Raw genomic sequence first — 15,695 nt, forward strand, 5'->3', positions numbered from 1 at the left:
TGTGATCTGACTGGCTCTAAATTTCCTCCACTCTCTACTAGGTCTTCTATGGAGTGAAAACATAGACTGAGTTTAACTATCTGAACTATTTCATTATTTTAAAACACTGAAAGTATATTTGGACTTCGAGAAATTGCATGGGATATTCCTTTTTTTCCTTAATTCACTGATTCAGTTGTCTTTACAGCAGAAATCCCCTTGCTCCTCTTTAGTATCCTATTGGGTTGAGTTTCATCACAGAATTACTGGCATAACCTCATCAACTCTGCTGAACTATTTCAACATTTTATTTGCTCAAAGATAGGAAATTGGGGGGGGAAAAAGCTGATGCTTTTAAACTATCTGCTTAAATGATCTTTTGAAACTCATTCTTTAATCTGTATTAATTCTCATTCTTTTATGTTAGTGGTTAAGGTTCAAAGTTTGTCTCAAACTTATTAAAAAAATATTTATCCATCCTTTGTTGACCTTAATTTTTTTTAAGAAGAGTATTTTTTAAAACTTACAGATCCACAATAGATAAAAAATGAAATTCAGAGCCCTTGGCAAGATTCAAAATATTAGAAGAAGGCATCATGCTGTAAGTATGATTTGGGAGAGTAGGAAAATATGTCTACAACAGAAATATGGCTCTTTGCAAGTTTCAGTTTATCTCAGTCTGGAATTTCAATTATGTTGTTCAAAGGTAAATAAATAAATAAATAAATTCCAGAAAATCAGCCAAGTTAACTGAAAATGAGATGAGCTCTGTGTTCTGGAAAAAAAAAAAAAAAAAAACTCTTGTAAATAAACAGAATTGTTTTTCCTCTGCTCACCCTTACTTATCTTTGGACAATTTCCCCTGTCTGGCAAGTAATGGTAACCCCCCACATGCCTCTTGGCATTTATGTCTCACTGTTTTAAAATAGCTTTTAAAATAAATTACAGCTAAGGAGTCAAGGAAAAACTTCCTCCATAATAACTAATTTCATGCTAGCAAATCATTAGTGTGGGAAAGCATTTCCACTTGCAACTTGTCATCAAACCTTCTGTACTTGGTTGATTTTTTTCTTTAATAAAACAAAAATTACTGAGCTTCGAAAATACATCTTTCCAACTGCAAACATATTTAGGACAGGGCAAGCTGTTTGAAATTATACCAACAGTTTGTAAATGTCATGCCCAATGTGCCAGCCAGCATGTGGCAGTTGGGTCTTGTCTACTTCAGGGTTTTGTAGAATTATTTATAGCACATTTCCTTTATTTCCAAAGCTTTTTCCAGAGAAAGTATGCTAGTACTCGCCTAGGTAATACGTGCGTTTCTAAACATTTGTCCTATTAATACTGTTTGACCACAGTATGCTCAAAGTCTTTTCATGTCCCGTGGAGACCATTTTAACACATGGGTCAAAAGTTCCATCCAAGAACCTTTGCCAGATAACCAACTCATCCAATATTCATCTTGAGTATGTTATAAATGTCATTTCAATACCAAATGGTTTAACATGCTTGCCTGTGTCACACAGATCAGAAACTCTACTGAAAACAACTACATTTGCTTGAGTGTTTTGACTTTAAAATAAGCATATATGTGAATTGGGGAGGACAGGGGGCAGGAAGGAGGGAGAAAATAGGCAGCCAAACTAATAAAGTTATGTTAGTAAACATTTATGTCGGTAAAATTCTTTAATTTCTGTGACTAGCATGGTTACACTGGAATAAATAGAGGAAGGGAAGAACTACAAATTATTGGAATGGGAAACAACACACTTAGATTGGAAAAGTTCAGGCCTGGTGAAATGGAAGCACATGAAGTATAAACCAGGTGAGTTGGTAGGAGACACCTGCTACAGAGCTTGTGATTAGCACTAGAATACTGCTTCACTAGGATAACTTGCCAAACTGTTTTCTCTCTGCCCTTCCTATAAACAATACTTCTATATTGGCCTTACTGAGACAGTCCTTCTAGAAGAGTTCTTTCCACTCAAGTTAAGATTTAAAGATTAGATAACACTGGATGGAACTAAGCCAGGCTCATTTTGATGACTTTTTGTTTCATGCTTCTAAAGTGGTTCACGTGAAAGGCACCCACCCACTTGCGTGCCAGGTCCAGAATGCTCTGCCTCGTCACTCCTGGAAGAATGATGCCATCTAGCGGAGGAGTTGCCAGTTCTTCTTCTGTCAAGTAGAAATTGGAATATTTTCAAACTTTAACTACATTAGCCTTATATCAACAACCATTTTTTAAAAACTGTTTCTGGCAACTTTGCTAGTAATAAACATGAAGATGATGTTACTGTTTTGCCTTGTCTACCTTCCCAAATTGATTCACACTTCAGGTAGATCTTCATTAAAAAAATAAAAGAAGAAGAAGAGGAAGAGGAAGAAGAAGAGGAGGGAGAGGTGAGGAAGAAGGAGACAAAGAAGAAGAGGAAGAAGGAGAAGGAGAAGAAAGCAGGTCACTCATCTAATCATCTTCAATTTATCCTTAACTAGGAAAAACTGAGATGATGTTCTACTAACAAATACTAAGAGGAAAATTCTGAAGCTAAATTTACCTTAGAGGATTAACACTGGCTACTAATTAGAATCATGTAGATAGATCTTAGGAACACTGGTCATTACCAAAGCATGTAAGAATACTGTGGAGGAAAACCCATCCTCAAGAAGTGTGTATGCTTATTTAGGTTGGTCACTGCTTCCAGACTGCCCTTCATAGACAAATCTATTTATAGTGATTTTCAAACCTGGAGGCATATCCACATCAAATATGGAGATGTTGACTTCACCCTTTGAGATCCAAATGTTAATGGACTCAGGATGGGCTCGAGTATGTATGTGGTTAATAAAGAAAAAAGAAGAGAAAAAGAAATCCAAAACCCAAAATAAAACTCCATGGGTGATTCACAGAGAGCCAAGGTGAGACACCGGTCATCTTTGAGAGTGATCACATGCATTCCTAACCGACACGAGGGCTGGCATGGTGATCTGTCTATAATGGTCTGTGTGATCCGACAACCACACAAGCTCTCCTTACAAAAAATCTCTGGTACTCAACATTCTCTTCTACTCCCCACGTCTGGCACCCAAGAATCTAAATCTAGTAAGAAACTTAAACCTTAAATTACTTTATAAAGATGTTGAACCTTGTAGCAGATGTGTTACTTATGTGTTTGCAGAGAAATATTCCAGGTATGCTTCAAAGGATCACCAGGTAGCAAAAACTATAGAAATCACACTGGTATCTTTAAGTTCCCCCAACCATTTTACTTTTTATTTTTATTTTCTTTAAAGATTTTATTTTTAATCTCTACACCCAACGTGGGGCTCGAACCTTCTGAAGAAGGACTTCAGAAGTCACCTCATACAATCCTTATTTTACAGAAAAACAAAAAACAAAAAAACAGAGGCTCTGTAAACATAAATGACTTGCAAGATTGGTAACACTGGGGGACAGTCAGGATCACAACTTAAGTGGCCCAATACTGAGACCACTGTCCTTTCTTTTCATATACTGTGGTCTGGGTTCACCTGCTCCACTGTGGTTACATCAGACATCCCCAGAAAGCAAGCTGTCTGGAAGACCAAAACTCTATATGCATTCCTGTGTCCCTAAAACTTGGCATTGTGCCTGGCCTAGGGTGGTATGTAATAAGTGTTTCTGAATAAAAATAAATAAATAAATGAATAATCTTCTTTGCTAGGAGAAAGCAGTATGATTTTTTTCAAGTTTGTTTCTAAAAATCATCTGCTGAAAACCGTTTTCTGGAAAGAAGAAAATTTGTTCTTGGCAATGTTCTTAGGGCTACTCTTTGTCATGTTTAGAAGTGTTGATCTCAAAATAAACCTGTGCTTTGCAATAGCTAGCTGGCTGGATACATAAATGTAGGGATTTCTATGTGTGTGTGTGTGTGTGTGTGTGTATGTGCACACATATACCCCACACATATAGACAAACATACTTCCAGTGCCTCCAAACTGGACCTTCCCTAAAGCTTGCTGAGCTCTAAGGCTATATCAAGTTAAATAAAAACAGCGGCCTCGCATGTGCAAGTGTAGTTCTGTGAAATATACTTAACACCCAAAACTGTAACCACTAGCCTAAGGTCAAGACACAGAACATCTGTTTCTCGGGTTGCCAGACAGAGATGATGACATGACAACATTTGGGTGAGAAATATTCATTTTCCTCTGCAACCACAAACATGCTTACAAGAGCCAGAACTAGCTCCAGATTGCCCAACATGAGGAAAACAGAGCCTACAAACACAACTTGTTTTTGACAAAGAAATCATTTTTAGGAGTTGAAGAATTTAGAAGCAATAACGACAGGAGTCATCTGTGACATCCCAAAGTCAATTTCTAATAAAAACTGGGAATGTGGGTTTGTATGAGTGCCCAAGCACACACAATTATTATCTACTCAGCAAATATACATTATCGAGGTAGGCACTGTGTGCAGTTGGCTTATCTATGCACTATGAATAAAGCAGTGAACAAAACTGATATAATTCCTGTTTACTTTCTAACAGGTAGAGAACAATTATTATGTTAAATAGTATGTTAGACTATGGAGAAAAAAAGGAAAAAAAAAAAAAGAGGGAAGATAATGAGGAATGCTAGGGGTCAGGGGGGAGGGAGTTTGCAATTGATTACGATGCTCGAGGAAAGCCTTAACTGAGAATGGGGTAAGTGGGGAAAGACTTGAAAGCAGTGACAGAGCAAGCCACGCCCACATCCCAGGGAAGAATGTTCCAAAGTCTGTAAATGCCTGATGTCTGAGAAGGCTCAAGGGGCCTGAGCAGACTGAGCGACATCAACATTCACTGTCATGATCGTTCTCCCAGACTAACTCTAAACTCAACCACACAACTGGGTCTTATTCTCAGGACAGCTCCAAAGTCCAGTGCGAGATAAAACTGTTTGTCCCAACAGTGAATAGCAAATGTGTATGTTAAATTACTCACCAACACAGTAAAACAGAGAATCGCTGCTGTGTGATCTTAACACCAGGGTTGCTGTTACTAGAGCCAAAACCACATGCGTTATAGGCCAACTGCCACAGATAGTTATTGTGCACAGCACTGTGCTGTGAACACAGATTATCTATTTTATATACCTTTCTGCAGCAGCCATCATGTCCCAAAGGGGCAGTGAGTGTGGGGGCTCATAGAAAGAAGGTAGGTTTTTACTAAAAGAGTTCTACTCATACCTCCAATAGGCAAAGTTTGTGAAAATCAGTATTTTGTTGATTTTCAACTCATTATTCTTTGTATTTTCCTAAAGCCACATGGTGAAGTTAGAGTAGAGTTCTTTCAACGTCTTCTTTTGTTTTTAGCCTAAAGGTTATTCCTTACGTTCTACTGACTTCTCTCATGGTACTGTGCAAACATTTATTCCATCTCTTGTCCCCTTACTTCAAATTTTATTTGATATGTTAGGTGAACACCCTCAAGATGGACTAAAGCTATCTCAGGCAACCATAATGTGAATAGCAACTCTTAAGGTCTTGTATATTTTGTAAGAGTCAGAAGACAAATTCACTCATTTCCGTTCTGACCTTTAAAAGCCATGGCGGAAATGGCTCATGATTATTGTTTGGATAAGAAGTAATTTTTCACCAGGACAAGTTTCTTGTGTTCTTGGTTAAATCATGGAGCTCTGATTCAAACTGTACTTAAATCTTGACATCTCCCATCCATAAATAATGACGGTACCACTTCTGTATGATGTAACTGTTTTTGTTTAGGGTTGTGTGGTTTTCTTTTGGGGGTGGGGGGGCAAGGGCGTTGGAGTGGGCAGGCAGTGCAAAGAATGAGTTGAATCAACCTATTATCTCCTAAATACAGAGTGCAACATTGACTGTCATCTTTCAAGCATAGCTTTTGAGGTAGGTCATAGGCAATGACTCAGATTTGGAAATCACGAATATTCCAGTATAAATTTTATTTTTAAATAGTGCCAAGTATAAACAACAGGAATGGAAGAATCAGCATGACCTGTATCTGGCTTTTCAGATGCCAAAGATTACCAATGGTCAAGCCCAGGACAAGGTGTACTCACCATACCTTCTATTTATTCTACCTCTGACTGGAATATAAGGCTCATCTTACTAGTTTCTACAACTAATGCTCAAATTAGTGCATAGCTCTGAAGTCAGCCACATGTGAATCACCGTTTTCCAACATTAGTAGCCAAAAAACAAAAGAGCAAGAGAAGTTACTGTAGCTACCTCAAAATAAAAATTTTACTTAAAATTTTAATTGAAATGCACACTCAGACTTTATAAGTGTTTGGGAACTTTTTCTAGTCTCTATACTCAGTACTGTGAAATGAACAGCATAAGAACATAAACAAGCCTAAAAAGATAGTTAAAATTTTTTGTGACTATTAAAATTCTAATGGAAATAAATGCCTTTATCTGTATTTTTCCCCATGATTGGCCATTTAATCCAATACCATCGACATTGCCAATGCTTCACTAAACCTCTATGGTTTCTGCCAACTAATTAAAAAAAAACAGAAAAGAAAGATAATGAGCATTTAGGATATTTTAGGTAATATAGAAATAACTGGTTTTTATAGTAGATACCTATTAACAGTCTTGAATGAACCAGAATCTAAGTACAATCCTAAAAGGGACGAATTTGTCCATAAAAATAGTGTGTTTTAATCAAATTGAGCTCCAGAGTAAATCTGGAAGGCTCCTGATATATTATCAAAATATGTAGAAAGGGCATCAGTTGTTAAAAGACTTCTGGCAAGAGAATACACTAAATCTCATATCAGTAGAATCAGTAGACGATACTTGTTATTACATTTTATACATATAGTATATGGTGAACTGATCTGAGACCTATCTCCAAATGCAGGGGATTTCAGATAGAAGAGCTGTTAAGAAGATGGCAGAGGGGATAAGGCTACGAATCTTCAAATCATGGGGATTTAAATTCCTTAAGTTGGCATCTCAATGATAAGCACATCTAGAGCCAAAAACCGAAACCAAAACCTTTATAAATTCTGTAAATTTAAACTCATTTCTACTTGAACAACAAAGCACAGTGGTCCTTAGCCTTTGGACTTGTGCTACTTATTCCTTGTTCCAAGGTCCTAGTTCTTTTCCTTCCAGCCCTATTGAAAATGACTGACAAAGAACAAAGAGCTGAAATCTGAGTGAATTACCTCCATCTTCATTTATCCAGTAAAGAAAAAGATTCATGGTTCCAACTTCAGTTATCTGATTATCCTCTCCATACAGCCACAGAACCTGCTGACAGCTGTTTTCCACTGCTTCACATTGGGCAAAAAGGGATGAGCCATAATTCCTTTTAAGAAAGAGGAAATATATTGATTATGAATATACCACTCCCTCATCTTTGGTACCAATCTGCATGTGCATGTGATCAATGCACATCTCCTTTATGTGCGCGCGCACACACACACGTATGTATGCACATATATTCTCTAGTTAACTGCCTAACGTTAAAGGAAACTCATTAGAGAAGCTAAATGATCTAATTGCACTCATTTGAGAAAGAACACAGCAAAATACAAACTTGAAAAGTAGAGATAATGAAAAGAGGTAAATAGCTAAGTTAATGATAACAGTTAAAAGTATTTTTCACATTCCAAGCAATTGTCCATGAATTATTTCATTTAAATCTCATACCAGTACTATGAGTTAGCCAAACTTGTATCAAATAACATTAAGTAGTAGAGCACCAAGCTGTGCTCTTAGTTGAGACCTTTCAATGTACCCAAGGAATAAGCTAATGCCCAATGCCTAAATTCTCCAAAGGGTGGGACAAAATATTAAAAACCCTGATTTTAGCCAAAAGTATTCCAAAAGCCCATTTTTCTCACCCTGCACTATTTATTCAAAATCAAAGGAAGACAGTACATCTTCCTAGGATAGCAGTTTAGTTTAGTATTTTAAATGTATTATCTTTTATTAAACTTAAATGAGAAAATTATGGAGTATATTACAAAATATGGATGAATGTTTTCGATAAAACATAAGAGTCCTCAAATAAATGTGATGTTTGCTTGCCTCCCTAAGCCCCTGGTTGTTTAATTCACTTTCCTGGGCTTTCACAGGACATTAGCAAACAAGTTGGGAAAGCACTACCATATGACAAGCAGGGCTTGGAAATAAACCCTAAACCCATCCTTCGATTATGCTGCTCCCATACAAACAAGCAGAAACAACCAAACATACAACAATAACTACTACAAAGCATGAATGTCATCTTCCACAAAATACCCACCTAGGCCTTTTAAATTATCTCTTTTATATCTGGTCAAGACCAAAATGTCTAATTAGAAGTATAAGTTAGGGGCGCCTGGGTGGCTCAGTCGGTTAGGTGTCTGACTTTGGCTCAGGTCATGATCTCACGGTTTGTGAGTTTGAGCCCCGCACCAGGCTCTGTGCTGACAGCTCAGAGCCTGGAGCCTGCTTCAGATTCTGTGTCTCCCTCTCTCTCTGCCCCTCCCCCACTCATGCTCTGTCTCTCTCTCTCTCAAAAATAAATAAACATTAAAAAAAAAAAGAAGTATAATTTAAACACAAGAACCATATTCATGGCGGCTATCTGCCATTTTCAACTACACGGCTTGCCTTCCCATTAATATTCTCTTTGGCCCTTCCTTTGGCGCCAAGTCATTCTGCTTGGGGTGACAGTCACAATACCTCGCCCTGCACAACTGAATTAATGGATGGACATGTAACCAGGCTGCTCACATAAGCCCTTCTTATTCACTCATTCCTATTAACGCAGGCACTGGACTGAGACAGCCAGGCACACCTTGAGTTGGTTTTCTCACTTGCAACTCAAAGAGTATTGACTAATAACTAAAACATCCTAGAAAAACGATGAAAAATGGGCATTATGCTATATAGGTATAGCAACCTGAGTCATGAGGTTTACTCACATCAAAGTAATACAAGATTCATTAAAAGACCTTCAAGGGGCGCCTGGGTGGCGCAGTCGGTTAAGCGTCCGACTTCAGCCAGGTCACGATCTCGCGGTCCGTGAGTTCGAGCCCCGCGTCGGGCTCTGGGCTGATGGCTCAGAGCCTGGAGCCTGTTTCCCATTCTGTGTCTCCCTCTCTCTCTGCCCCTCCCCCGTTCATGCTCTGTCTCTCTCTGTCCCAAAAATAAATAAAAAACGTTGAAAAAAAAAAAAAAGACCTTCAAAATGCAGATAATAAAATGTAAATTTATTGGTGCACCTGGAGATGATACCACACTTATACATAGGAGGATTTTATTTAATGAGCATAAAATTTAGGCCACCCATATTCAGAATTAGTGGTAAACAAGCAATAAGTGGAGTTAAAATTATGAATACTTTTTAATAACAACAAACAAGGCTTCAGAGGGGAGTCCAATAGAAAGAGCACAGGTTTGGGGCCAGGAGGCCTACATACAGCTCTTGTACTTCTACTATTTGGCTATGTGTGAACTTAAGCAAGTCAGTTGAAATTTTTGCCTTAACAAATTCTTCTGGCAAGTGCAAATACTTTCTTTGTATACTGCACAGAGTTATGCAGAACAAAATGAAACAGTAACAATAAAAGCTAAGAAACAGTTTATGTGAGCCTCTTATATCCTAATGAAATTAAGTTTTTAAAAAAAAAAAATGACTTCTATTTTAATTGACTTCTCTCTAGTTCATAGACACAACCAGTGAGATTTTCCAAATCTAAAAATAATTGATTTCTCTCATAAAATGCTCTTTATTAACATTAACAGAATTTTCACAGCATGAATAACTAGCCTTTCCAAGAACCTTCTAAACACACCCACACCCACACCCACACCCACACCCACACCCACACACACACTTTTGAGGGTGTTGGTTGAACTAAAACCATGATTCTTTGGCATCATGAAGCTACTTGGGCAAGACAGAGAATTTAAAAACCTCAAGTGTTTCAGTATACTGAAAGAAAAAGGGGGTTTTACTTGTTTGGTGCTTATTTGATTGACTGATTGACTGATTACTATATTATATAGATAGTGTTTTTCCCCACATGAGTTTTTCCTCAAAATTCTCCCTCAGGTGTAAACTGTATTATTAATATCCACGGGTCATGAATACTTTGATAATATATTTGGGTTCCCTCCCATGTGCTGCCAATATTCAGAAAAGAAACACATGTCTGTGGAAAAAAGAGAAAAATGAAAAAGTTGGAAAACTGTCTACACAGAAAATTTTTAATTATAAGTGGAATAAATATCTAGGAGAAGAGATATTAAATATATCTCTCCAAAAGAGTAAATTCTCTTGTGTGAAATCCAACAGATTGCTCTTAAGACAGGGTCCAGGAGGGGCGCCTGGGTGGCTCAGTCGGTTAAGCGGCCGACTTCAGCTCAGGTCATGATCTTGCAGTCCGTGAGTTCGAGCCCCGCGTCAGGCTCTGTGCTGACAGCTCAGAGCCTGGAGCCTGTTTCAGATTCTGTGTCTCCCTCTCTCTGACCCTCCTCCGTTCATGCTCTGTCTCTGTCTCAAAAATAAATAAACGTTAAAAAAAAAAAGACAGGGTCCAGGAGATGAAACAAGAAAGCAAGCTTCAGAATATCAACTATTGTCTATTGACAGGATGCTTAGTACCTGCCAGGCAGGGAACTAGGTACTTAAGCCCATTATTTCACTGAATCATCCTACAACAACACTAGACTTTATTATACTTCTGAGGACTTAGAGGAAGAGGGTACTTAATTATGTAAGATCACACAGATTACAAGCGTATGACTCCCATATCTCTGACTACCAAGCCCACGTTGTTAACTGCTAGGTTATAACACATTAATTGGGAGCTTTCTATAGGTTGGCCACATGGTAGTAGGCACTTTATATTATCCCAAGTAATTCTCACAGGTAAGGTGGGTATCACTGGCCTAACTTTATAAATGAGGAAAGTGAAGCTTAAAGCAGTTAAGTAACATCCCAAGGCAGTTAGGTTAAGCCAGGTCTATCTGACTTCAAAGCTTGTAGTTAAGTGCCAAATGAGAGTACAAGACAACAAAAAAGAAAGAGGAAAAATTAAGATAGAGTAGAAAGAAGGCAGCAGGCCCCATTCCTTCCAGATTAAGAAACTAAGAAATTGGGAATAAGACATTCCTACGATGGAGGACCTTCTTCTAGCTCAGTGCTTCTCAACTTTGGCTACACATTAATATATTCTGATGCGAGGCTACAGAGCAGACCAAACAAACCAGAATCTCTAGTCGGGGGACCCAGAGAGTAGTAGTTGGTACAGCTGATTTCCACACTAACCACAGGTGAGCACTGTGCTACAACTCTCCTGCAGCTGTGTGCCATTGTATTACTTCCCTCACTTACGCATATTTAGATATAAAATAATATTACTATCGCTGGTGGCTTCAAAAAAGGTGGAGTAATCTTAGAAGTTAAAAAATCCTTCTCTCTTTTCCTCAGATTCACTTAGGAAGCAGAAAGTTCTTCAGCTTAGGAGAATCCACAGCTATTTAATAAATTCCAGTTAACAAAGAGGTCCTAAAAATCTTGGAAGGTAATTATTGAATTAATTGGCTTAGAGAAGAAGCAATAACATATAAATCTAAGGCTGCTGCCAAATGTCTCTGCCAACCAAATAGGTTAATACTAAATGCAAAATCCTGTGTTTTCCTTGCACTTCTCCGGGTGGAGAGCATAGGAGCTTTAGAACCTCTTGGAAACAACAGACAGATGTAAGTTACTGCCTCCCACTTGCCATTTCTCTTTTATTATTATTTTTATAATATTTATTTATTTTTGACAGAGAGAGAGAGAGAGAGAGAAAAAGAGAGAATTTTTTTTTTGTAGGAAAGAAAAAAAACGGGCACCTGGGTGGCTCAGTCAGTTAAGCATCCAACTTGATTTTCGCTCAGTTTATGACCCCAGGTTCATGGGATCAAGCCCTGAGTCGGACTCTGCCTGGGTGTGGAGCTTGCTTAGGATTCTCTCTCTCCCTGTGCTCCGCCCCCGCTCATGCTCTCTCTTAAAAATAAAAATACAGAAAGACTATAGAGGGTTCAAAGCCAGCTGTCAACACCTCTCTCACATCCCAGCAGCGTGTCACTGAACGCTCCCAGGGCTCCCAGAATCTACATGTTTTCCCACAGCCCAGAAGTTGCCACCGAGTCGCCTCCCAGGACTGCTGCTGCCTGTGTCTGTGATACACATCAGCACTTGACGCACACAAAGGAAGAGCCCACACTGGTTAATCCGGCTATTCTTGTTCACCCAGAGGGGCATTCTCATGTCACGGCCAAGTCCACCCCTGAAATTGTCTAACACTTTTTAAATGCTCTTTTATTTCCAGCCAGCTACATATGGCCAATGAGACCGGCCTGACAGAGCCAAAGCAGGGCTGTCCCTCGGCCAGCTGGCAGCAGGTAGGGCTACAATCTGTGGCAATGAAGACAGCACTTGAGTGAAGCGGGCACCTTCCCCAGACAGGACTCCTTGGAGCCAACTGAGAGCCTCTGCCCCAGCACCAGATGCTCTTTAAGGCCACCTGTCCGCCTGCAGCCAGAGACACAGCCTCTGGGGACAGTTCATTCAGAGCATGCATGCTGTTCCTGCTCTAGTCCCTTCTTCCAGTTCTTGCCTTTGGTTCTCCCTTACAAAGGGTCACGGGTTTATCCTTTAAACTAGCGCAATTCAATACTAGAGAGTAAACACAAAGCAAAAAAGAGCATTTCAACTTGAATATTAATATATGTACTTGGATTGATATGGGATGAAAATAACTCAGTGGTAGTGAAGGGCTCTTTCCTTTAGATAGAGACACAGATTTACTTACCCTCCCATTTTGCAGTCCCCAGTCCCACCTTTCCAGGCTCTGACATACTTTGGATTGGCCCACAGGGACACAGGCTTAAAGGTTCCACTTGAAAAATAAGGTCCCACTGGGCTCAAGATTACAAAGAGCAGGGCTTTGGTAGGCTTCTTGACTCCAAGGGAAGGCTAAAATAAAATAAAAGTACACATGACTGTTAATTTAAATGTAGACAACAGTCGTAAAGTCTAGAATAGATCTGTAACTACCTCCCAGAGGGGCTGTCTAGGCACAGGCGCTGTTCCTTCTAAAGTTGAGTTACACAAAGCCAGATGGTCTTTTAAGAAGAAAACACAAAGAATGGAGTGCTGAAGTTTCATGTTGCTTTGCCTTCTGAGTCAGGATTTTCGGGAAAAAAGCCAATTTGTCAACTTTTTTTTTTTTTGTGCGTGAGTAGGGTTTTAAGAGGAGAGGTACCTTTTTGACAACTAGCTATATAACACCTTGCAATGTTGCGCTGATTGGGAAATGAAAAAGGGAAGAACCCAGACATGACTTTAGTCTGTGGAGAGGAAATGTAATATTTGCTTTTTTAGTTTCCCCTTCTATGTTCACTGACTACTGCTACTTCAGGACATGCCAGGGCCTCCAGCAGGTGGCGGGCACAGGCGAGTGTGCCATTTCCACAACTGTCACAGGAAGCAGACAGCAAGAGTGTAGCCTCCTTAGAGACAAAGATACCAGAGGAGATAAATATCCCCCTAAAAGCCAGAGAATGAAGGATTCAGGAATTTATAACGTGAATGACAAAGATAGAAAATGGTCTTTCCCACAAACACTGGAAAATCATAAGCCAGCAATGCAAAACCATATAAATATCTCCAGCATAAAACAGTTTTCATAAGTAATTACTGTCAGTTGTTTACTAAGGAGGAAAACTGAAAGACTGAAAGCCTTAAGGGCTATGTATTATAAAGGGAAAAAAAAAAAAGGCTACTGGGCTATTCTATGCAATTCAAGACCACTGGAAATAAGAAAACAAGTCCAGGATTATTACAGTCTTGGGATATAAAACACTTGTGTCCAGTCTTCACTAGAGTCTGGTCTGACTAGACGGTGGTAAGAGTCTGTCATGGACAGAATAAGAAGAGACTCAATTCCAGCTGATTTTGTGGCTTTTGTTTTGATGAACTAGCTAAAAGTGGATTTGTGGGTATTTTCTTCTGAATTTCATTACATCTCCCTTCTATTACCTACTGGCCCAAAGCCCCTCACTCACTACTTATGGCCAGGTCATCAAAAATCAGGTAGGTAAAGGGGCGCCTGGGTGGCTCAGTTGGTTGAGCATCCGACTTTGGCTCAGGTCATGATCTCGTGGTCTGTGAGTTCGAGCCTCGCATCGGGCTCTGTGCTGACAGCTCAGAGCCTGGAGCCTGCTTCGGATTCTGTGTCTCCCTCTCTCTCTGCCCCTCCCCTGCTCATGCTCTGTCTCTCTCTCAGAAACAAATAAAACGTTAAAAAAAAAAAATTAAAAGAATCAGGTTGGTAAAATATTCACAGACATTAAAAAAATGTGTCTAGGGGCGCCTGGGTGGCGCAGTCGGTTAAGCGTCCGACTTCAGCCAGGTCACGATCTTGCCGTCCGTGAGTTCGAGCCCCGCGTCGGGCTCTGGGCTGATGGCTCAGAGCCTGGAGCCTGTTTCCGATTCTGTGTCTCCCTCTCTCTCTGCCCCTCCCCCATTCATGCTCTGTCTCTCTCTGTCCCAAAAATAAATAAATGTTGAAAAAAAAAATTTAAAAAAAAAAATAAAAAATAAAAAAATGTGTCTCTATATGTGCACACTGATGCCATCTAAAAGGCATGCAACCCTCAGAAAACGGGAACATGATTCCATTTGCACTCCATGTGAACATGAGACCAAGAAAGGCTTGGATGACCAGAGTCAGCAAGCAACAACAGGTTTTGGTGTTCTACCTGTCTGGATTTGTTCTTAGTTGGGGCTGAAGAGGACTCACCTACCAATAAAGAATGAAGAGCCTTGAAACTTCATTTGCCTTTTTTATTTCAATGTTTGGGACAGAAAACTTCAGAATAATAATACAAACCTGCCTTTCTTCTCAGCTTTGATAAAAACTGACTATCTTATCTCCACACTTTTATTTACTTATCAGTTAAGTAAATGCAATGATATTTTCATCTCAGAGGAACTGTGAAGATTAATATATTTTTTTAAATTTTATGAACCCTCATATTGAGTAATGAAGAGAAGCTCCCCAACAGAACTTAGAAATACAATCTGCAGGACACATCTTCAGTGATTTATCTATCTTCTACGTTTCTGAATAAAATGGCTTATTTGTGGGCAAACAGATAAGCAGTTTATTAGAGAACACATAAATGTCTGGGCTTTTTTCACTCTAAACTCATGTATTTTTCGCAACCTGCGTTATACTAAAAGCAATAACTCATCATCACGAAAATACTGGTGTGAGTTAATTTTCATCTTCCTCATTTCCTTCCCCTGACTTGAAATGATGGGTAAACTTGCATTTATTCCACTAGGTGGTGGTATAGAGAGCACAGATGGAAATGGAATAATCCTATGCGTTAAATCTATTTCTGGAAAAAAAAAAAATCAATAAACCTTTAAGGAACACTTTTATTCTTAGCAAGCAGGTAAATTATAGACTAGAATTTTCCAATGTTGAGAAAATGTGGTTATGTGTACTAACATTTTATTTTCTGAAATTTAAGCAAAGTCAATTCATGTTTTTTACAAGTACTTCAAGTACTAGTGTTGAGCACAGCTTAGTCACCTTCATCCTTAAATGATTACTTATATTGATCGTCTTCTCATGAAAAGAACTCTGCGACTTTACTGCAAATGGTCACACTGCTTCAAGAGTGAAAATAAATAAAAGTTAAC

General features: G+C 39.0%; 1 protein-coding gene across 3 annotated transcripts in view; it reads right to left on the bottom strand.

Moving 5' to 3' along the window:
* BCAT1 (branched chain amino acid transaminase 1) overlaps nt 1-15,695 on the bottom strand; it is a 102,146-nt gene that overhangs the window by 14,173 nt on the left and 72,278 nt on the right. For all 3 annotated transcript variants that reach the window (XM_030321946.1, XM_030321945.1, XM_030321947.1), the window contains exons 6-8: nt 12,793-12,956; nt 7,162-7,304; nt 2,072-2,157 (exon numbers count right to left, since the gene is read on the bottom strand). In XM_030321946.1, the coding sequence (XP_030177806.1) occupies nt 2,072-2,157; nt 7,162-7,304; nt 12,793-12,956 (393 nt within the window). The remainder of the gene's footprint in view (nt 1-2,071; nt 2,158-7,161; nt 7,305-12,792; nt 12,957-15,695) is intronic.

The sequence above is a fragment of the Lynx canadensis genome, chromosome B4 (assembly GCF_007474595.2).
Source record: "Lynx canadensis isolate LIC74 chromosome B4, mLynCan4.pri.v2, whole genome shotgun sequence".
Lineage (NCBI taxonomy): Eukaryota > Metazoa > Chordata > Mammalia > Carnivora > Felidae > Lynx > Lynx canadensis.